At 43.5% G+C, this 22,552-nt stretch overlaps 3 protein-coding genes across 13 annotated transcripts in view; 2 read left to right on the top strand and 1 right to left on the bottom strand.

The window, feature by feature from the left end:
- The window catches only part of ALS2CL (ALS2 C-terminal like), a 46,897-nt gene extending 33,280 nt beyond the window's left edge, over positions 1–13,617 (top strand). For 6 of the 9 annotated variants that reach the window (XM_010561769.1, XM_010561796.1, XM_010561778.1 and 3 more), the window contains 12 exons: positions 1,218–1,295; positions 2,796–2,923; positions 4,200–4,373; positions 4,911–5,004; positions 5,591–5,748; positions 7,227–7,295; positions 8,107–8,280; positions 9,143–9,185; positions 9,625–9,686; positions 10,776–10,925; positions 11,945–12,041; positions 12,328–13,617. In XM_010561769.1, the coding sequence (XP_010560071.1) occupies positions 1,218–1,295; positions 2,796–2,923; positions 4,200–4,373; positions 4,911–5,004; positions 5,591–5,748; positions 7,227–7,295; positions 8,107–8,280; positions 9,143–9,185; positions 9,625–9,686; positions 10,776–10,925; positions 11,945–12,041; positions 12,328–12,399 (1,299 nt within the window). In that variant the 3' untranslated portion in view covers positions 12,400–13,617. Of the gene's footprint in view, positions 1–1,217; positions 1,296–2,795; positions 2,924–4,199; positions 4,374–4,910; positions 5,005–5,590; positions 5,749–7,226; positions 7,296–8,106; positions 8,281–9,142; positions 9,186–9,624; positions 9,687–10,707; positions 10,926–11,944; positions 12,042–12,327 lie in introns of those variants that run through there. The other 3 variants (XM_010561804.1, XM_010561814.1, XM_010561823.1) reach the window with 3 other exon arrangements.
- Positions 13,618–13,885: 268 nt separating this feature from the next.
- Positions 13,886–22,382, bottom strand: JMJD4 (jumonji domain containing 4). Of its 3 annotated transcripts, XM_010561740.1 has the most exons (8): positions 22,048–22,382; positions 21,508–21,724; positions 21,134–21,220; positions 20,348–20,513; positions 19,085–19,210; positions 18,096–18,363; positions 17,231–17,377; positions 13,886–16,398 (listed from the first exon to the last, which is right to left on the bottom strand). In XM_010561740.1, exons 2-8 carry the CDS (start codon positions 21,554–21,556, stop codon positions 16,087–16,089), a joined length of 1,155 nt encoding a protein of 384 aa, XP_010560042.1. In that variant the 5' UTR covers positions 21,557–21,724; positions 22,048–22,382; the 3' UTR covers positions 13,886–16,086. The 3 variants fall into 3 exon arrangements, with proteins under 3 accessions (XP_010560042.1, XP_010560025.1, XP_010560033.1); XM_010561723.1 differs by having other exon boundaries at positions 21,134–21,724; XM_010561731.1 differs by having other exon boundaries at positions 21,134–21,724; positions 22,289–22,365.
- A 95-nt stretch (positions 22,383–22,477) lies between these two features.
- The window catches only part of SNAP47 (synaptosomal-associated protein, 47kDa), a 29,929-nt gene continuing 29,854 nt past the window's right edge, over positions 22,478–22,552 (top strand). The window contains exon 1 of the mRNA XM_010561710.1: positions 22,478–22,518. The gene's annotated coding sequence lies outside the window, so the exon portion shown is untranslated. The remainder of the gene's footprint in view (positions 22,519–22,552) is intronic.

Genomic DNA, 22,552 nt, shown 5'->3' with positions numbered 1-22,552 from the left:
CAGAACTCATACGTGAAGCGCTGCACAGTTTTATATCATACTACATCTATCTTAGAGATCATTAAGTCTTTACCTTTCCAATGTGAGCTTACCTATGACAAGTTGGCTGTCCGGTTCATTGAAAGTTTAGAAGTTGGTGGGGAAAGCAAAAGGAATTGGCATCACTAGAGCTGGCTTGGAAATAAAAGCATTTCTTCTCATGAAAAATACGCGCTTAAAAAAACAAACAACCCCTTCCCCACTCACCAAATTAGGACAAAATGTTTAGCATGGAAACTTTGTCGGAAGGGCTTTCCATAAATTCTCCATCTGCAGGGAACCAAAATAAAGCTGTCTTTTGGTTTGCCAGCTGCCAAAGGCTCCTTTAACTTCACAAGGCTTCCGGGTGGGGAGCAGTCACTTCAGTTTTCCTAGTGGAAAATTGGTATGGCCAAGAAGCTTCCCTTGGAAACCTTTTATTTTTGCCAGAAAGGGCACTTTCCATCAAGAAAACCATTCCAGCGGAAAATGTGTTACAGCTCTAAAAGTGACCACATTTTCTGGCTGGTACGGGTACATATAAACCTTCAGGCCCAAAGCGTGGGCTAAGCCCCAACAAGGAGAATCTTTCCCCATTGGTATAAATTATCTTGTATCTGTTCTGCATCTTGGTGTTCCTTCCCTGAAATCTGTGCTACTGTAAGCAGCCGTGGGAGTTGGGAGGTAATGGAATGAGTTATTTAATGAATGCTTAGGAGCTGCTCATTAAAGCCCCGTTGACTGCACAGCAAGGGACAAAGCTAATTCTACATAGCAACTGCCTTCCTCTTTTCACTTAATCATCTTGCAAAGAATGACACAATTGGCTACCATCACCTAAAGGTCATAGGATTGGGAGGACCACAAGTTTGACCCCTATGGCAATTTTTGGCGACCTTTCTTAGAACAGGAGCCTGCCTTTTATTTTTTTTTTCTTCTTCTAGGGAAATGAATGCAATAGTACTGTTGTTTAAAACCTCCTGACTATGCAGGACTTCTCCGTGCAGTGATGCCTAATGGGTTATCTCTAGAGCACGTCCTTGCTTCTCTCTTGAGCATTGCAATGATATGTTGGGCTTTCAAAAGGGTTCTCGGAATCTGCAGCCCATAAATAGTCCAAGCCAGTGGCTGTTTCTAGATGAATTTGAGCAGATAGGAAGTTTATGTCATGCATTCACTACTTCTTCTTTCAAATGAAGGGTTCTGGGATTCTGCTCTTGGAAGATGACTCTGTCTACGAAGGGAACTTCACAGAAGATCTAACATTTGTTGGAAAGGTGAGCACTTCCTTCATCTTAGCCTTTCTATACAGTTGCTTGCTTTCCAAAGGGGACGATGGATTAATCTTCAAAGTTCATACCCTCCTGCTCCATTTTCCCCAGTTCCCCAGAAAATAACATTTTCCTGTTTTTTCGATTATTTTTTTTCTATTACCAGTCTCATTCAGAAAAGGAAGGCTGCAGCCAAGAGACTTCGAGTAGCTGGGGGCTTTGTGCATTGTTTTGATTTTTATGGTTTTGTTTATATTGAAGGTTTTAGAGTTTTTGGCTTTTGTGGGGCATTTTTGGCTGTGCATTGAAGCTACAGTTGGGATGCTTTTGTATTCTTAGAACAAATGTTTTAGCTTTTGTAGTGGTTGGGAACACAGGAAATGATGTGTAAACCAAACGGAGTTACAGTACCAGCACTACGCTAACGTAACCAAGTGTTAACATAGCTGAGGGATCTTGGAAGCTTAATTTTGCAATCTGGACACTGCACTGACACGTTCGACATTTTGCGGTTGATCTTTAACAGAAATATCTGCTCAAAGTGTTCGTAAAGTGCTCTGTTGCAGGGAAAACTAGTCCTCCGGCTTGTTACAGAAATCTGTGATGAGTCTGACAGGAAGTCTGCGGTTATATCAGACTGAGTGGATGTCAAAATAGACACTTGGTAATGACTGCAAATGAGCCCTGTCATTTACTGTCTTGTCATGGGAGGAAGAGTTTGTTATCATCTTCTTCAGCCATAAGAGTCGGGGTGGATTTTTGCAGAGACTGATTATAGTGCTTAGATACTGCTTCCTCCAAAATTAATGTTTAGTTTTAGTGGTTAGTCCAGAAAAATCTGTTCTTTATCTAAAGATGGAGTGCGTCCTGCTATTAGCAATGAGGATTTCAGGCTGGTATTCAAAGCCAGACTAGTTATGATATTGTTTGGCTTTCCATTTGATTTAATTAAAACTTCTAAGTTTGAGTCAAGCTACTGCATGTCTTTATTTGCCTCAGAGACTTTAAGGTTTTTCTTGGTAGCAGCAAACATCTTGAAAGCATTCATGGTGAATATCATGTGATTCTCCTTACCTGCGAGGCCAAACTTGCTTGTGGTTTTAACAAGCAGAGGAAAAACAGAGGAGAAATTGAAGTTTCATGTGTTCACTCTAGGTTAGAAAAAACTATTGTCAAATTTAAGCCAGACAATTTTATAAGTCAGAGAGGATATTGGGTATTTGTAAAGCATAATGCAAATGTTTTACTCTGCGGTTGTGGCGGTTTTTCCCCTCCAGAATCCTATGTGTGTCATTCAGTAGCAAGGACATGTTTTCTCCAGTGACTGTCACCTTAATGACTCTATTGCTTTGGATGCTGAAAATGTGCACCTCCGTGCTGGAAGATGTTCTTAGTCGCTGTTTCAGGAGCTGGCTCTGTTGAAAAGAGAATTTGAGATCTCGGTCCAGCTTGTTTCCTCTCTCTAATGAGATCTTGGCAGAATAACCCTTTATTTCTCCATTGCAGGGAAAGCTGTCATTTGCCAATGGCTTCATTTTGGAGGGAACCTTTACTAACAAATCGGGCCAAGGTCTTCAGATGCACGGCACCCTGAACACATCAAACGAGCAGCTGGATGACAGGATAACCAAAGCGTGAGCAATAAGAGTTGACTGGCGGGTCATGGCTTGTATTTTGACCCTACCTAGGGGAGTATGGGATCAATCCCTACAGGGATCAAGGCAGTCCTTGCCTGAACGAGTTGATCTTAAAAACTGGTTTATATGCAAGGAAAGAAGGAGAAAAGGAGAGCACAATTTGTCATTTAATGTTAATGCCACATAGGAAGCAGAAAACAGATGTTCAGCTCCCCTCCTGCCAGCATCCACCCAGAGATACTCCCACCCTCAGACTGGAGCAAGTTTTGGAGGCTTAACATTTTCAGCGATTTGTGCATGTGCGTGCACGCACACACGCATTTCTGTGTATACACACAGATGGGTCTGAAGCTACAAAGGCAAAGCTGGGCTGCTAAAATGCATCACTCGCTCCTTTCCTTTTCCTCTGTGCTACTACATGAATATTACCAGCTGATATTGTAGAGGTAGGAAAGCTACCAAAAATCACGAAGTGAAGCATGGCACGTGAAGCTCTGAAGAGCCTGAATTGGGTGCTGCTCTATGTGGAGGAAGGCTGGGGAGCCAGGATCAGAGCTTCATGGGGCGCTGATGCTGCTTTGGCAGGCAACGGTGTGAATGCAGGGCAGGAGTAACTGAGCTGAAGCTATCAGGCCACATCCTTTGGTATAGACTCTTATCCTCAGGGCCAAACCCTGCAAAGGGATGCTCTGGTTGCCAGGCTGGAGCGCCTGGATTCAGCCAGGTTAACCCAAATGAGGGAGTCCCAATGGAAAAGACAGCTACCTGTCCTCTGAGGGGAATTCCTCTTGCAAAATCCAGTTCGATTTCCTCTTCTTACCTCTTCAAAACATTTCCAGTCGATCAGAATTTCTATGTTGCAGAAACAGCTCCCGTTCCCTGTGCTTTTCAGGCAGCAGTAGCTACTGGTGGTGGTTGCTCAACTGTCTTTTTGCTATCAGTCTTTTCTGCTGGCTTTCAGTTGAAATAAATAGTCTATATTTAGAAACATCCATAGGTGGAACAGACCACCTGTGATCAATTCACCAGCAAAGATTCAGATTATTGATGTTCCAAAGACGAGGAATTTTTCTTCACCTAAAGTACCTTGTTGCCAGGACAATAGACTTGAGTTGCTTTTCGTTGAATTACCAGTTAGGGACTGCCATCCTTCTCTGCTCCCATAGTTCTTGTGTTAATTTCTGATTCTGGAGAACCTTCCATATTTGAAGGTGAAGTCTGAAATAATTGAGGAGGGCTGCAGAAAAGTCTAATGCCCTGTTATGTTTTGCAGTCAGCTGGGCCTTGAGGAGTTCCCAGTGGAGAAGAGATGGAAGGGAATCTATGACCAGTTCTTGGAGTTCATCCATTCTGGCTGCAAAGAAGAAACGGAGGAGTCTTTCACAGGGTTCCACATACAAACGAGCAAGGAGCTGCGGAAATCTCAGGAGTACCTCTTCTGCCAAAGGTATGAGTATCACGTGCCCTTGTCGCAACAGAGGAGCCCATTTGTGTGGAGAGATAGTGGTTTACATCAGGGTCTGCCATGTGTTAAAGTTATGAACCCAAAGATTATCCAGTTGTTCCTGCTTATGAGACAGGAGGATGAATTTTAAGCCTGTATTTAAGGTTGTGCTGTTGAAACTGATTTTTATAAGTGAAAATTTGGATGCGATTCACTAGATTAAATGTAAGCATCTGCACATGACCCGGTCATCGCTGGCTCCTCTTGTATTTGAGGGAAACCTACCTGACATCATCAGCTGATGCAGAGCAAACTCATCTCCCCTTAAGAGAATACCTAAAATAGATCAGACAAGCATGTGCAGGATGCAACCCAGGCTGGTTGTCAGGGGAGCCGAAGGCAATTCCATTGAAAAGTGTAGAAAAAATTCATTTGTTCTAAGAGTCTTATTGCCCCCTTGCAATCTACCTGCAATACCACTTGGGATTTATCCCAGTGCTTCACTGTGTGGTTTTCCTTCCTCACCTCTCATGTTTTCAGGGGGACTGAGGATGTATCCTGGAAGATAGAAGACATTCTTGAAGATCTTGTCCAGCACCAGGGCCTGGAGTCACTCCAGAGTTATTTAGAGAAGGTAAAGTTTAAAACCATAATGATCCTTGTCTGTCCATAAGACACGGACACAGGTCGTAGCAACTTTCTGTTGCTTTCTGGTAGCATATATAACATTGCCAGTGACTTCAAGAGTTTTCTCTAAATTAGGTGTGAATACCTATGCTTGTGAAGAAGAAGGTTATCATTTGTCCTTTTTGGACACTCATTTTGTGTACAGCTATACAGGCCAGGAAGTGATTATAAAGCTTCACTCTTGGTTCTCAAACTATGTCAGGGAATAACCAGCTGCTGGAAATTATTAATAAACTTCCATGCACTCTCAGTGGTTGTTTTTCACTCAACTAGCCTTTCCCTGAAGCACCCTTTGCTCTCTCTCTTGAATATCACAGCAAATCTCATCAGAACAACAATTCTACTAAGCACATTTCTGCCTGATAATGGGAGCAGAATTGGCTTGTGGCAGCAAAAATAAGCCAAAATTATAGTTGATTACCTCTAGGCTTGTTCTCCTTTGCTGACAAGAGAAGATTGGGTGGCCTTTCAGTGTTACCCTCTACTGATGGCAAGGGCTGACTTGTAAAATTTAATTTTCCTCTGTCATGCAGGCATTGAAGTCTTCCCTGCACCCACTGGGAAAGCTGCTGAAAGCCTTGGCAATAGCTTTTCAGGCAACATATTCTGGGATTGGGGCCAACAGACACTTGCTGACTATGGCACAAGAGGAAGTCAAGTACTATGCAAAGAAAATATGGGAGTTTTACCAGTAAGTCAAGCACGCCGAGTCCTTCCAATGGGTATGAGCATAGAGGGCTTGTGGAGTAGACCATTGGGATCATTTTTCTAGGTGACAGGGCTGCTTTATTTCATGGCATATTTCTTGGGAGAGTTGCCTCTGAGTGGTGCTATGTAAAGAGTTATATGCAATAACTGAGGTCACGTGGACCTAGAACACCTTTATTATGCCCATTGCCCAGTACATGACCCAGGAGCTTTAATGTGACTAAAGCTCACTGAGTTATGGCAGCTCAGTGAGCTGCTGCCCATAATAAGATTTCATCTAGATAAGCAGAAATATGAGCAAGAAACCTCACTAAGTAACAAGGACAGCGAAGTATATCAGAGCACACAACAGTGATGTTCGATATCTATGAATGAAAAATAGCTTAAGCTTAACATGCCTCAACTCAACAAGAATTAAGAACATGCAGTGTAAGCATGTTGAGGCTCGGCTGATGTGGGTAGCGACTCTAAAATGAGGTGGTTCAGTTGTGTGGTTGTGCCCATGGGTCATTAGGGACTGGATCAAAGGCATGATTGGGGTCCTATTGCTGTTTGAATATCTTTTAGGAGAAGATACAAGAAATGCCATAGTAGGCAGAGGTGGGGAACTCTGCCTCTAGCTGCACTCGGGGTGGTATTGCCTTAAAAATGAATGGTTGGATAAAAGCTCTGTTGTTATCTGTGTAACCTTGTGTGCTTGAGGAAGGCTGCCAGCTCTGTGACGAGGGGCTGTCTGTCCCGGAGCAGTCTGAGAACAGCAGCACAGCTGATGGGAACAAGTCAGATTTGATTCAGTTCATCTAAGCTGTGTTCATGAACAGTACAACAGGGCTCACAACTTGAGCATTGGTTCACGTAAAGGTGCTTCTGGGCTCAGTGCATACCTTGGAAAGCTTGCTTCATGTCTCAAGACCCTTCGGATACAGTGTGGGGAGGGAGACCCACCTTGCTCTGCTGTGCCCCTGGCTAAGTTTCCTAGGCTGATACTTCTACACCAAAAAAAGGCAACCTCTCCCTAATGCCCATATAAGATGATGATGTTTTGGCCTGGCAATACCAAGACAAACCCAAGCTACTTTTCCAGAGTATGAACTTCCTCTAATGTTTATAGATGGATTAGAGAATTGGTTGGCATGACAGATCCTGAAACCTCATGTCCCTTGAGTGGGAGTACAAGGAGATGGTGCTCAGTGCAGACCGCAGTTAGGATCTCCAGACTGACCACCCTACTCTTCAGGAGCTATGGAGAATTTTGAAACACTCATTCCTGGTGGCTTCTGGTGGTAGGGGAGAAAGCCCTCAAATACTGAAACTTGAATACCGAAACACTGCGAGGATTACAGAGAGCTTTACTAATACCCCACTTGATGCTGGGACAGCTGAGCTCCTCACTTGTGAATAACAAATTACCCTTAAAAAAAGGAGGGATGGAACTAAAGCTTGGTTCTGCTCTTCTTCTAGGGGTTTGCTCCATCTGGCACTGGAACAGAAAGGCCAACTGCCTGCAAAGTGTATGGATGGAGATACAAGGTATGTCTCACCACTGGTTGTTTAATTTTAAGCTGCTTGGACATCTGGGGTGTCTTCTAAAATATATTAAGTGCTGAACAGATTGTATTTGTCCATTTGAGTCAGGTTTACTGCCCACACTTCTCTCTGAGTGTAAAGCTTTCCATAGTTCTTCTTGAAGCATGAGAGCAACTTCTAATTGGAAATAGGGAGTACAGTGTGGGAAGTGTGGCAGAGGAGGTAGAAAACATGATGTTCCTAGAGTAAGAAGGTAGGAACAATTGTGGGACACCCAGGTTTAGGCGTTTTGGGAGTGGGAAGAAGCACCTTTCTTCAGCTGTCCCCATCTGGTCTGGATTTCTCTTTGCTGTAATCTGCAGCCATCCCCAGTGTGCCGAATGAAGCCAAGAGGTTGGTGGAATGGTAAGCAGCTGGAAAAGGGCTTTATCTGAATTTATTTGGTCTTTGTCCCTTAAGAAATAGCAAGTGCTCTACTGAAACAGCTCAGAAAGAACAGCTGGAGATAGGTCTCTGGTGCTCCAGGTTTCTCCCAGTGACCAAGGAGGTCTTGTGGAGAAACAGTACCCTGTCCTGTCCTACAGCATAAGATGCACTTGCATCTTCAGCTTGTGGGCACACGCAGGAGAGTGTTATATAGGTCACTCCTGTCCAACTGTGACATTGAACTCGAAGGTAGAGGAAGGAGGGGGGAACCAGGAGAACACCTTGCAGTCTCAGAAGCTGCTTCTTCTGCTGTGTGCTGTGTGGCTCTTGGTAATATCCAGGTTCCAGGCGTCACTGTAGGACTCTGCTTTGCTTTTCTCTGCCATAGTGACCAGAAGGCATGCAATGTGGTCCTGCCGCTGATTTTGCCCTGCTTCTACCCTGAGCTTTTCATGCTCTACATGCTCTATCATGAAAGAGAAGATGACCTCTACTGCCAAGGGATCATGGACCTAAGTCTATTTCCTGACATCAAGCTGCTAGAGTTTCTGGATGTGCAGAAGTAAGTGACATTTTTTCAGCCCAGGATGCAACCCCATGATACCAGCTGGGAAGGTGGCAGCCAGGGAAAGCTCTGATGGCACAGGAGGAAAGGACATATAACCTGTTCGTGGGTGCATCGTTGGCTGTAGCACTGAATTTCTCCCTAGGCTGCCAGAGGCAGTCCTGTTGTGGAGTGCCTGCAATACTGTCTGGAAGGACAAGATTGACTAGTGGAAAGCTGCTATTATCTATACTAATTTTCATTTTTGTGTAGCAAAAATCTCCTTTTCTAACTCGCCAAAGAAATGGTTTGCTCCAACACAGGACCAGTCAGACAGAGTTTATAAAAGGGCCATAGTCCCTCCAATGGTATCTGCTGTAACTATGCAAGCACACAGTCTCAAGACTGGGAAAGGCTGTGGAGCCAGATGTTTCCTTCATCCATTCCTGCAGCTAGATACATCTCTGGAAGTGATATGTGAGGACCAGTGACTCAGACTCAAGAGGCATGTGAGCTCTTCTAACGCAGCATCATCCACAGCTCAAGGACTTAAGCAGGGTAGCAGGAGACCCAGGGTCTCAATTTAGCGATTTGATTCAGTCTAGACTCAGTGAGAGGAATGGAATCTGAAAGTGCCAAAACTCTCCATTGATTATTACAGGAGGAGCTGTGAGTAAAATGAACCCTACACTCAGGTTAATGAGTCTAAGCTATTAATTCTTGCTGTAGCAGTGTAACAACAGGAGCAAACTCAGCCTCATGCACCTGCAAGACTTCAGCATCACCTTGAATGAGGAGATAAAAACAGTCAAAACTGACTTAGGGTGGAGTTAAGACATGGACATCTGCCTTCTAAATCTTCCCTGTAATCTCCTTTCAGACACCTCTGGCCTCTGAAAGATCTCACCCTGACAACCAACCAGGTAAGAAATAACGCTAAGAGCTAGCTTTGGTGTGTTTGTGAGATGACATTGGGGCTGTGTGTCGGTGCTAGCTAATGATGGAGCTTCACCTAAGTAACCACAGGGCAGACTGTACTCAGAAATCAGAGCTACGTGACATGTTGATTAGTCATGATCTGTAGCTATTGCATGTGAATTTCCATGGATGGGAATATGAGCTCTGCATAGGATTGCTTTGTAATGCTCTGCTCGATGGTGTTTCGAAGAAATCAGTGTTCAGAGTGGCACTGTAGACATCCAAGCGTGTTCAGAGTGGCACTGTCTACAACAGCTTTCTTTTGCCCTCTTTTATGGGCAGCAGCAAACATGCTTATTTTGGGTCCAGTGCTGAGGAGCTATGTGGTGGCTCTCGCAGAGATGCTCTTACAGAGACACAACTCTTTCTTTGTCTCCCCTCCAGAGGCAGTCCCTTATCAAAGACAAGTGTTTCCTGTCTGCCACAGAGTGTTTGCAGAAGCTGATGTAAGTCACTGTCCATAACCTCCGACCGACAACCAGGGATTTTCTCTTTCTGGGAAATGCCAAAATTTACAACTGTTTACAAAAGCATTTCTGGGTCAGCCTGCGAGATTATTTAAAGAAAAGTTGTTTGTGTTATTATTTCTGTTTAAATGAAAAAGTAACTTCTATAGAATTCTTCCCCCCACCCCCCAAATATCAAGACAATATAAATTGTGTTTAAATGCAACCCTCCCCTGGCTAATCTCTCCCCTTAATTTTGCGGAGATATTCCTACAAAAAATCTGACTTTGATGAAATGGAGTTCACTCATGTCAGTGTGCATAGCAAATTGGGCCTGGCTGTGACTGCCTAGTCATGACAGAGCCCATTTCTCTGGACACATGGAGTTCACGAGGGTTATACATCCAGTGTGGCATCCCAAGATGTTAATGTAGCAAAGCAGAGCTCAATTTAAGAAGCTCAGCTTGATTTATTGGCTTGAAGTCCAGCCTAGGGGATGGTACTGCAGTGATGAGTGGGAAGGAAGTTAAAGGGGAGCAGGGAAGTGTTGTGGGATCCATCAGACAGGAGCTCTCAGGTCCCTAAGTACACTAGTCCTGGTGGGAGCCTCCCTATGAAAGCCAACGTGACTTCTCTTCTGGGGAAGGCAGCACAGCCTACGTGGACCTTTGCCAGATGTTACGGCCGTTGTTATGGGCAGAAGAACCAACCTTACAGATATGACAACTATATTAGTCCCTTGATAGAACTGCCCAAAGTGATTCATCCCATGCTCTTTAGTTTTTATTTGAGGGACTGTGACTCAGGTTAGTCCTGTCTAAAATGAAAGACTGACACTAGGGTGAGCAGGTCATACCCAGGACTTGGGAAGACTTAAGGTCCATCTGGATGACGTTACACCCTGGTGATGCCTCTTGGCACAACCTTGTTGCCTTCTTTTTGGTGCAGCCATTTGAGAAGATTGAAGGACTTTTTTTGTAGCATGACAGTCTGCTCTGATTTTTTTTTTTTTTTTTTTTAGTTCTGCTGCTTTATCACTTTAGCTGTGTAGTGGAAGCATCTTTGACATGGCTGTTTTCATACTGACAGCACTACAGTGGATCCCCGGGAAAAGCTGGTGATCCTCCAGAAGACCTATGAAGAGATAGAGAGCACAGTGTCCCGGGTGGTAGACAAAGACTACAAGCTCCCCATGGATGACCTGTTACCCCTACTGATGTATGTTGTATCCCGAGCAAAGTAAGTGGAAGCTTTTCATTTCCCAAGCCTGTTGCTGTGTGATACCTCAAATGGAGAAAGGACAGGCACGTTTCCCAGCCAGATAGTTTAAATGAAAAACTGGAGTTTGTGTTTTAACGTGCTTTTTCCTGAGCTGTATTGGGGTTTCTGTGTGCTACTGTCTGCCAGCTGTGGTGTGGTGGTGTTGGCCATGATATAAAGTGGCTAGAGACTTCCTGAGTGTCCATCTCTTACCCGAGAGGATAATTCAGGGTTGTCATGGGAAACGTGGTCCTGCCTGCATCTCAGGTTACTGTAGAAGACAGGAACACGAAGCCTTTGAAGGCCGATTGTTGATGCCTCCAAGGCATCGCCTAGATATTGCACATCTTCTATTTTCTGTTCTCAATGGGGCACTGTGATTCAGTTTGGAGACTAGGAAAGTCTTGAACACTGACCATCTAGTAATTAGACTTTTCCTGTGTAGGAATGACTGTAAACGTAACACATTTCTGCCAAAGAGGCTCTGTCTGTGGTGCTTTCACTGTAACTGCAGGAACCTGCTTACATCCAGTAGAATGAAACTGTACATTTTTTTTCTTGGCAAATTTGAGTCAAAATCCTTGGCTGACTTCCTGGATATGCCTGGTTTCCAAAAAAGGGTGAAATGTTTAAACTTGGGGCCATGAAATCCAGAAGCTTTTTTTTTTTTTTTTTTTTTTTTCCCCTGCAGTCATGTTGGATGATACAGGTTTGTTTGCTAGGCAGCTTTCTCAACTGTGGATGAGAGAGGGGAGTAAGAAAGACTGTGAAAAATGGAGGAGTTTAAATTTTCTCATGATTGAGCATCTTCGCTGAGATCCAGTCATGCTGGATACCTCAAGGACTCAGCCTCCAGATGATCAAAGTAATGCACAAGGAATCAGCAATGGATTTCCAGATCTGTGCCTCTTCTCCATAATCTGATTTCAAACACACACCCACAAACACCAGTGCCAGGAGATTTGTTCTAGTTGTGACTTTTTTTTTTTTTTTCCTAGAATACAGCACCTGGGAGCTGAAATCCATCTGATCAGAGACTTGATGGAGCCCACCAATCGAGGAGGACTGTACGACTTTCTGTTGACAGCACTGGAGGTAAGGAAATGTTTCCAACAGTGACAGTTGCAAGCTGCAGTAGCCTTTCTTGAATAGTAGATACTGATGTGCTTTACTCTCATTTAATTTTAGAGGGCTGTTTATATGCCTAGCACAGGAGGTTATTTTCCTTCTAGTCTAAAGAATATGCTTATTGTTCATTTATAATGTGTAGATCGAATCCTGCCTTTGGGGGCAGTATAGCTTCACTTTGCGTACAAGAGACCAGATTTTGGCCCAAAGTTCCAAAACTTCTCCTTAATGTATTGCTCTGTTCTTTGCCCAGTCATGCTACGAACACATACGGAGGATAAGACTCCACCAAAGAGAGAACTGCCACGTTACTCACAGCTCCTGAGCCCGAGGACCCGAAGGGAGCCCCCTCTCTGCCACACTTTCTTGACCAAACACTGTTGGATGAAGAAGCAATCATGTCACTGCTGTTCTGGCTGCCTTTAAAAAAAGGAAGAATGGTTATTTATCAGATGAGGGTTTCTTGCTGACTTTTCTCTTAGACTAGCTGTGTTCATAAAGCACAGATATATGGATGCTGTGGGCTAAAAGCCTTTAATACGCAACCTCAGCTTGTGTTTGGGAATCTCTTGGTGGAGAGTGGCCAAGGTTTCTTTTACCCTGCAGTTTTATTTCACTTTCCTGCAAACAGCAATCTGCCTTGAAACCTCGTTTGACTGTTCTCTCAGATGTCGTGTTTCTTTTGCACTGGGGAACCAACAGAAGGGAGAAGAGGTTATTTTATGGTCAAATGAAACCACGAGAACTAGTTTGGTGGGACTATTTCTGGTTGGCAGAAATGTGGCATGGACAGGAGAGGCTGTCTCTGTGCTCCTAAACAACCTGCTCCTGGACCGAGGTGGCTTTTCCTGCATCCCTAAGAGGAAGGTTTTTCCATTCCTCTTCTTACCTATGCCAAACTCAGTACCTCTCCATTGCATTGTAAAGCTGCTATTGACTAACTTCCTTGTTTTATGATGATACTTACAAGTGTATCTTTAAACTCTGTGGACTCCTGTTAAATCTCAGGGATATCACACTTGCACCTTGAACATGCTAGTGCTGCTTTGTAATTCTGCAGGAGTTTGTGTGTGCCTAAAAGGACATACATTGTCCTGGGGTGAGAAGTCTTGAATCCTGGGGAGAGAAAACATAAAACCACCTGGCCTTCTGCACTGAGAAAGCTGCAAAACGACTTTTTTTTCCTAAGTGCACAGCTTTGTGCTGACAGATCACCCACTGACACCAGTGGGGTGCAAATCAGATTAGAACTGGTCTGGGTTTTATGCTGCCTTTATAAAAGGCAAATGGATATTTGGTATCCTGTTCCTATCAGACAAAAATAGTAATGTCTGAGCTGCATATTTAGAGCAAAAGCTCTTTTGAACTAGTTTTAACCTGCCTTTTTTTTTTTTTTTACAGTTTAAATTACAGTCTTTAAATTGTCCAGGTCTGTGACTTCAGAAAAACAAAACAAAACTCTACAGGCTGTTTCCTCCTGTTTATCACAAGTATTATGCTTTAATAAATAGTACACTGATTACAACAGTTAATATATTGGTATGAGAGTATCCTAACGTATGTTTTACAGTAACTTTGTATTTAAATAAAGCTGTTTAATTTTTAAAAGATTCCAGGCTTGTGTAATTTTTATTCCAATCTTGCTGCTGTCTTCAGGCATTTGAACATTTGCTTTCCTTTATTTAACTGTAGAAAATAAGTGGCTCCCTTACCGCCTTGATCACTTGTGGGAACGGAGAATTTGAACTACAAATTAGTTTCCTAATGTAATTGTAAGAGAGACTGTCAATAAAACTAATTTTTTTTGCTTCTGTTCCCTGCCAAATCAATAAGGAGAAAATGGCTTAAACTTTAAGATCATTTCCTGCAATTAAAGTACTATTTTTGACCCCATTGTCTCACACTGATCACATTAAGCATTAGCAGGCCCTATGAAAGATGGCTGTTACACATCTTCAGAGCTGAAGATGCTGTTGTGCAGAGACAGCTCAGGTGAAGAGAAAGTGAGAGTGAGTAGTTGAGACCCACCTTCCCTACCATGTTGGCCTATCTTCTCCCTTCCTTAACTCTATTCCACAGGGAAGAGGAACTAACTGCAGAAATTATGCCTCTTCCCTAAGAACTGCTGCCTGGATTTTTGCATCACAGCAAACTCATGCCATCCATGAAATGAGGATGTAATCTGCCGGACAGTACAGTGTCTAAACCTATCCTGGGTACGTTGAGATACTGGGTTCTTGGTGTAACAGCTAGACTTGTATTTTTGCTGGTTTCACACATGAAATGAAAAGTACTGTTCATCTAAGCAAGCGCTTTATAAAATTGCAGTGTTTAAAGTGGTTGGTGCCAATACCAGTTGCACAGCATGCAGTGAGACTGGGGAATACAAGACCAAAACCATGCTTTCCTACCAGTACACTGATTGTCAGCTTTAAACCATTGCTTCTCACCTCTATGAAATCTCACCTTATTCATATAAGGAAGAAAGCTCCAGCTGCCTGTCTTTGAGAATGTAAACAGACATAAGTAACAGCTGTGAACTTTTAATTTCAGAGTTGCTTAAAACTGGCAGTTTTCCAGTCTAAAGAAACACCCTGCCAGAAGGTTGAATCACTGAGATGTAGTCACAGCTGTTAAAAAAAAAAAAAAAAAGAAAAGAGGTCTGTTTTCTCCAGACTGCATTCTTCCACGCTCTGGGTATTGATTTTAATTTCAGGTACCACTTCCTACTCAAAATGCAGAACTTCTACTAGAAAATAGGACATGCAAAATGCATGCATGTACAAACTCCACAGGATTATCTAAAAAACAATGTGATTTTTCAGCCTGCTGAGGATGTCTACTATTGTACTTTCTAAACATACGGTTATTAGTTGCTCTTACTGGTCATCTGGTTGAAAATTGAGGAAGTTCTTGAGCTATAATTCAAGTGAGCCCTAAAGGGGCAACTAAGGTAACAGTGTGCAGCCGTTTGTGCTTCTAGGCTTTCTCACCAACCAGTAAAAGCAAGAGGCATGCTTCACTGGAAATACTCTTTTAGCCCAAGGGGAGCATTCAGGTTGCAAATTGTGCTATATAACCATGCAGTAGTGCTATTTGGTGTGTTAACAGCATGGCTTTTTTTAGGAGATAATATGAGGCTACTTGCTAGCTTCCCTGATTAATCAAATCTCTGCTCGATAAAATACTGTGCCTTGAAATAGCGTGTAGAAATGCAAGAGTACATTCAAGTTCCTCCTTTTGAGCTTGGGTGGATCACATGCTTAATTATTAGTGGCAGATTTGCTATCTGCACTAATTTGCAATCAGGACTCCAGCTTCCTGATTAGTATGTTAAATTAAATCCTGCAGGCCTTGGAGCAGTATGAAAGCTGACCCTACCTGAGACTTTCACCTTTAGAGAGATACCACTGTACAGGACACTAGTACAGTCAGCTCTTCCACATCCAGGCTACAGCTGTTCAGCCAGCTCAGGCTTCAATGGAAGCCAACTAACTAGGGTCACATAAAAAAAAACAAAACCAAAACACTGAACTGAGCTGCACCTGGAAGCAGGACAGGTCTTAAAGTAATTTAGCTGTGACCAGACAAAGCAGAGCTTAACTGCTGGAGCCTGCAGTACAGGTTTGCTGTCTGTGTACAGTGCTCTTGGAAGCAGAGGGAATATGGTGCAGACCACTGCAGTCTTAGTGTTTAGCCCTGACAGAACTAAGCTTGGTCCACAGAGAACTTCTATTCCCCTTCCCTGAATGCGCACTCAGTAGTAGGGGTCATAATATAATACTAACATGATTTGGGTTTTTCCTTTATCTGAGATTTTTTTCCTGTTCGATTACTCCAGATACTCAAATGGTGTCAACTTAGTCTTCCTATGAACGTACTCTCTCCCCACTCTATATTAAGGCTCTTTGTACTTAAAACTGCAACAGTGATTAAACAGGGAGGAGTCAGTCTTCTACAAACACCCATTTTGCAAAAGGTTCATTTTACAAAGAACTGAATAAATAGGAAGTTAGAGTAGTGCTGTATCTATTGCTGCTTTCAAGTGGTGGAGCAATGCCTCCGGAGGTGGAGAAAGTGACGTCAGGTCTAGTTTCTTGAAATCTTCATTAGCACTCAATGATGTTAACACCTTCACAGTCCTCTTTAAATCAAACACTGCATGGAGCATGCCCAAGGTGGAAATGGCTGCTTTTGGAGTGTTCTTTGCCGAAGCTTCATCATCGAGGCCGTTTTCCAAGACAGAAATCCTGTTCTCTGCAATAACTTTGAGGAAGTTGTAGAACTCTTTGTAGTCTATACCCGTGCAAGACTTCATGATCAACTAGGGGAAAAAAAAAAACCTGCATTGAAATGGAAACAACTCTCTTTTATTTACAGTACGAATTACAAAAGCATATTTTATCAAGCTAGTAACTATCTGGAATTAGTAACCATGTGTAAGCATATTTCTGTAATTCCCCAGTGGCACTAAAATTCTTTACCTTACTTGAAATGCCACTAGCCCCAAAAGCAACAGTCTTGTTTCTTCTAAGTATTAAATGGCTGTGTTCTTTGAAACTTGTTTTGAAGGATATCATCCTAGCAGCAGTAACAGCATCCAGAAATAAACGTTACATTTGTTTCATACTTAAGATTTTGGAAGCATACAAAACTGCTCAGTGTATTTATGTGTTCTGAAAGCATCACTTTGCAGACATGCAGACACAGAAACCTGCTGCCACCTTCACCTTAATTTTGCTTGTTTCAGATTCACTGTTTTATCATGAATCATCTTCAAACCAGTTCTTCTGTGTGGGGTCTGTCTTACCAGTTCTTCTGTTTACATGAAAAAGCACTTATAAATTATAAAGGGGAACATAAATACTACATAAAGGATTGATCTTGCTGCTAATACTAACCTTGATAGTTGAAGAGCAGAAGTTGACATAGCAAATATGCACTGGCACATGCCTTTCCCTATCTGACTAAAGTAATACTTGATTTCCTGCAAAATGAAGCTGTCACTAGTTCCTACTTCCATATGAAACATGTATGAATTCCATGTATGAGGTTAAGGACTTGTGTGTCTCAGAAATCTCAAGGCGGTGAAATGCACCCTGGAAATACATGATCCTCTAATAGAGAGTCAGGCAGCCAGCATCATGTTGTTATACCTGGCATTGTAGGTGCCAATCATCCATAGGGTCCTTCCATTCATTGATTTCCCGCTGGACAGCTGCTAATTCATCCTGGAGGAAGCACCACATTATAGCCACATTGCAGCCATTCACCCAGTTGTGGTTAATGGAAATAGTATCCTCCTGAAGGAATAATTTAAATGGTTACTAGGGTCTACGCAAGAAAGTGCGAGAAAACAGCTGTAACATCACTGATGCCACAAAACGTAAAATCATGTTCCTCAGCAAGGGAAATGCTTCTTTGGCACCACTACCACCATTATGTTGAAAGGCTGTCTCTTCCTAATGTCCCTGGACAACCAAAGCTTGTTTCACCCTAAATCAGCAAATGTCTCTAGTTCCTCTGTCTGAGCATACCTTTTAACGCTACAAAGGTGGGAGAAGGTGGTGGGGAGAAAGGAACAAGTTTGTTAATTTTGGTTTGTAATCATGAAGACCAATTTGCTAGCATTTTCCATTATTAAATTACAATTTACAGTTAGAAACCAAGATTAACAACTTCACCATAAGTCCACCTCACCTAGCATCCTATTTCTCAGTGACTAGTAGCATCTAATGAGGAAAAGCATAAGAAAAGAGGGTTCAGCCAGCTTCTTCAATTGTACAGTCTTCCAGCTTCCAGTGGTCAATGAAACAAGGAGCTTACGAGTTCAGGCTTCCTCTTAGCCATCATCTTGAGCAGCCACTGATAGACCTTTCGTCTGTGAATCTCTCTAAACTTTTTTGCAGCCCAGTTAGACTTTTGGCATCCACAACAGGCTGTGGCAATAAAAGTTTGATCAGATTCAAGCCTGCTGCCTGATTATCTCTCCACGTTATGAAAAGGTATCAGTTATCTTACCAGATTGTAAACTTGATGATGCCATCCACTGGGGATGAAGACTATCTCCCCTGCTTCCTGCACAATTTCAACAGGGGGTTGACTTTGGTTGTAGCGAGGGTAAACACTCCTGTCCTGAAGACTAGGTGCAGTCACGTCGAAGGGCAAGTTGCCATGGCGGTCTTTCAGATACTCCTCCTGTCCTGCGGGGTATAACAGCCATTTCTTTCTCCCGCATATATTGGCCGACCAGCTATAGGAACGGAAGACATCAGCATGGAATGGAGTCCTGTGGGGCAAATCAGAGGTTTAAGTAAAGACAACGCCTAAAAGCTGTAAGAAGAATTAAAGTCTCTGAGAATCACACATACACACAGAATCAACCTCTACTATGCAAACCTGATCCCACACTGTCATCCTCTTAATTTAATTTTGATTGTTTTATGTATTAAGAGGCTAATATATCTACATAGTATTGCAGTCTCTTATATCCTCTCTGCTTCTCCATCAGTTAGTTTTGAATCTGTCCCACAAACAGCTCAGTGGCAGGAGATTCTGGGATGTGAACTGATGAGAATACTGTAAATGCAACTTTATCACCAACGCTGGATTTAAAATTTTCACCTGCAAAATATTTGACCAACTCATCAGCGCCCCTCCACGGCTTCTGTTGACTCTGCAAATCACAAGTGGCTGATGATCTCCAGGGAGTTTCTGCTCCAAAACCTTATTACATAAGCTAGCTGACAATTTTTGCAGATTTTGTGTGCACAATTCAGGGCTTTTTGAAACGCAAAAGCACTTTAGCTGACTGCATAAGGACAGCTCACATCCAGAACCAAATGAGCTGCTTGAGAAACAAGACTGGCTGGGTTCAGATATAACACTGTACAGTAAGGCCACACTGCCTCTGCAGCATGATGCTATCCTGAAGGACAATGTGATAAACCCCTGTAATATTAATCTTAAAGAAAGAGTATGCAAGAATGACAGAAACCACATTGCCTTACCATGAACCTTTAGGTCCCATGTAGACAAACCGGTAATCATCCACAGCTATAGCATCCCAGTATTCATTCAGCCAGTCGGATGAGAAATACACAGGGGTTGTATACACATCTTGCTCGGGGAAAGCTCTTAAAAAGATAACGTGTTGGAAATGGGTCTCAGAAAAATGCAACGTTGCTCCTTCTACCTCAGGTTCCAAAACCCAGATGCAAAGACCAATCAGGTCTCTAGCAGGCCAATACTTAGCTGCCATCTCCTTTATATCAATGACAACTCTGAGTTGCATGCAAAATGCACACAATAGTGCTTTTCTGTTTCCCAGGAAAGCTGTAAAGGTTAACTGTTATTTGGGAAACTCCTCCTAATTACAGCAAAGACAGTTCCTAATAAACACATTCTCTTTAGATGAGATGCCTGCGAGACTGCTTGTCCAACTGGATGACATGTTGGGGGTGTGAGGGTTAGGAGGGAAGCCAGGCTGTGGGATTTTGCCAAGTGTGTGGCCTTCTCCCACAGGTTATGCTGCTCATCCTAGGCTGCAAGTGCAGACTTTCTGTAGCAAGCCACAGAACTGGTGTCTGGGAAAGCAGACAAACAGAGAGGCAGAGACTGACAAATTTCCTCTATTGCAAATCACTAGTGCACTCAAAAATGAAAACAAGAGCTGATCACAAGAAAGTTGGATGAAGAGCAGGATACGCTTGAGGAAGAAGAGATTTGAATGAAAAGACATAAAAGTCCTACACAGACATGGGGAATGGACAATGCATCCACCTCGCAAGCAGCAGGCTGGAGGAGAAGGAAAGCCAGAACAGGGTGAAGAGAACTTTAACGAGAGGGAAGGATAACAGAAAAGAAAATGGATAATAAAGGATTATAACTCACAGATGCTCACTGAATTAAACATAATTAGAAATGTTCCCCTTCTTTTTAAGAAGTAAGGTTTGCACTGTAGCAGTCAAACAAAAGCCAAATGTTCCAGCCACACGGTTTCCACAGGGATAACATATAGTCATTTAAAACGTAGATGAAAAGGAAAGCGCTCAAGAATGTCAGCCTCTTCAGGAAATGATGACATGTTTAAGGATCTTGTCATGTGAAGTACCCAAGGAACAGTTCAGTGTAAGACTGATATTTTGGTGGGCAGGTGCTAAAAACCAACACTGGTGGCATTTAAACGCTCAGGCATTAGAAGATGAGCATTAAGGCTCCACAGCAGTTCTTTGCTGTGCACGGCACGCAGGGTTTCCACAGTGTTCTCTTACCTGCTCAGGTGCCAGTCCTTTAGATAAAGGCACCCTCGGGATGAACGGTAGTCATTTTTAATGTACTCTTTCCAGTACTTTATATACTCCTTGAAGGGGAGCTCCTCCTTTGGGTTAGAATTGTACTCCTTGACATCACAGTTGGCAACAGGTACTACAGCCTCTCCTGAAATACAAACTCTTTGAGACCAGGTGGGGATGGAATAACTGATACTGAAACTGAACTCCCTTAACATTATCCACTGCAGCAGCCTCTAAAATCTGGGCCCTATAATGCTAAATACAGTACAAACACATAAAGCAACAATCCCTAGCCCAGCTCTCACTACCAACACTGTAATTCTAGGCAAGCATGATTCAGACCAGAAGTTATTTATTTAACATGACCTGAATTCTTCTCTTAAACTACATTAGAAGTGGGGTATTGATTCCTGTTAAATATACTAATATTTTACAGCATCAAGAGGTATTTCACTGTAACTACAGAATACCTTCCCCTTGCCTGGGGAAAATGGCAGGCTGCTCCTCTGGTTAATGTTAAGCAGGTATATAAATTGGTATGGTTAAATTATATAACACTTTTAATTTTATTTCATTGTGGGAAAAAATGAGAGATTGGAATCTGCAAAACATAAAAGTATAAGTATAGAAAATTAAGGTATTAACCTAGAAAAAAGTCTGGAGAATTGCTTGGTTTTGTCCAGTGGTTCTATCCCTACGATTTAAAAAAAGCTGTGTCATTTATCATACATGTTTTAATTAGGTATTAAAAATGCCATGACTTACCAAACTTCTGCAGCAGATGATCAAAGTTAGGCTTTCCATCCCAAGTAACCCAATTTCTCCTGCTGCCCCAGTCTTCAGTGAACTTAGCTGAGAAAATACAGGGATGGTTGGGAATCAAATAATCCCGGAAAAAGTCTGAGTAAGTGAATGATTCTACTTTTTCAATAAAGTCAACGTGACCTCCGGGGAGACAGAACGCACCCTGAGACGAACTGTTATAGTCACGAAAAAAGGCAGTGGAACAGGCAAATGTTGCCCTGTCCATGCAGGCTGGATACCCTTCCTGGCTTAGCCAAGGCAGCGTTGACCAGATGCTATGGCAAAAAAACCTGCTTTAAAACATGACTTGAGTCTCTAAATCCATGAAAACTCACAGGAAAATATAAACGGCCAGAGGTAAAACAAGAAGTCACGCAGGATCATCTCACCACATTGGGCTAATTAGGATCTTCCATAGTTTATAAAGCTTAATGCTGGTGGGATATCTGACAACAAAGTCACCCTATGGATGTTGAAGATGTTGCTTTTCCATCACCTTCTTGCCAGGGCGACCACGTTCTCTGGGGATGACCAGCAGAGGCTGGTTCCTTCCTAAAAGAGCAGAAACATTCATTTCAGTGGGATATCCCTGCTAAATGAATTAATTGCAGGGTTGGAGAGAAGGAAACCCCCTAAATATTTGGGGCCCCGGGAAACCGTACTGGGACTCACCCCTTTGTCAGGAGAAGATAAAAGCTCTGGTACCCCCCACCCTCCCCAGACCTTTCTCTATGGGCCAGGCAGCAGTTACAGGTAAAAATAATAAAAAAAGAAGGTAGATAATGGTGAATAAAAGGGAAGTGCCTGGGAAGGCCGGGGGGAGACTGAGCACAGAGCGGGAGGGAGGAGGCCCGAGGGCAAATGAGGCCACATACCCTGCAGGGATGGGCTTCAGGAGAGGGGAGACACGGGGGGTGAAGGGGAGACCGGGCTGCTGAGGGCGCGGAGAGCGGGGCCGCCATGAGGCGGTTCCCCCCTCACAGAGCTCCACCGGAGGGGGGGGGGAACCCGGACACCACAGGACGTCGCACACACCGTCCCCGCCTTGAACTCCCGGTCCGGCCGCGCATCCCCGGCCCGCAAAAACGGAGAGGACAGCGGAGGAGGGATACTCACCCCCTACCCTCCGCGGGGGAGAACCCCGGGGCGAGCGGCGGCAGAGGCGGAGGGTCGAGACTCCCGCAGCCGCTCACGGAACCTCAGCGCTGAGATGGCGGAGCCCGGGGGGGGAATGAGAGAGGGTGAACAACCCGAGGGCGGCTCAGCCAATAGCGGCGGGCGGCGGGCGCAGGCGCAGAGCGTCGATGCGGGGTGATCGCCGTCGTCTTCCCGCGCTGCGCTGAGGGGAGGTGGGTGTGGGGCCGGGTTGTGAGGGGGGGG

Source organism: Haliaeetus leucocephalus, unplaced genomic scaffold (assembly GCF_000737465.1).
Source record: "Haliaeetus leucocephalus isolate CR32 unplaced genomic scaffold, Haliaeetus_leucocephalus-4.0 Scaffold0, whole genome shotgun sequence".
NCBI lineage: Eukaryota > Metazoa > Chordata > Aves > Accipitriformes > Accipitridae > Haliaeetus > Haliaeetus leucocephalus.
Note: the sequence above shows the minus strand (reverse complement) of the source record. Positions and strands in the feature narration are given on the sequence as shown.

What these genes read in the sequence shown, in the direction of transcription:
- JMJD4 (XM_010561723.1), bottom strand. Translation starts at nt 21,398, where the DNA reads ATGGACAGGGCAACATTTGCCTGTTCCACTGCCTTTTTTCGTGACTAT. An exon ending in AAGGACTGGCACCTGAGCAG is followed by an intron (nt 19,211 to 20,347) that starts GTAAGAGAACAC and finishes TATCTTTTTAAG; the next exon opens with AGCTTTCCCCGAGCAAGATG. An exon ending in ATGGGACCTAAAGGTTCATG is followed by an intron (nt 18,364 to 19,084) that starts GTAAGGCAATGT and finishes TTTGCCCCACAG; the next exon opens with GACTCCATTCCATGCTGATG.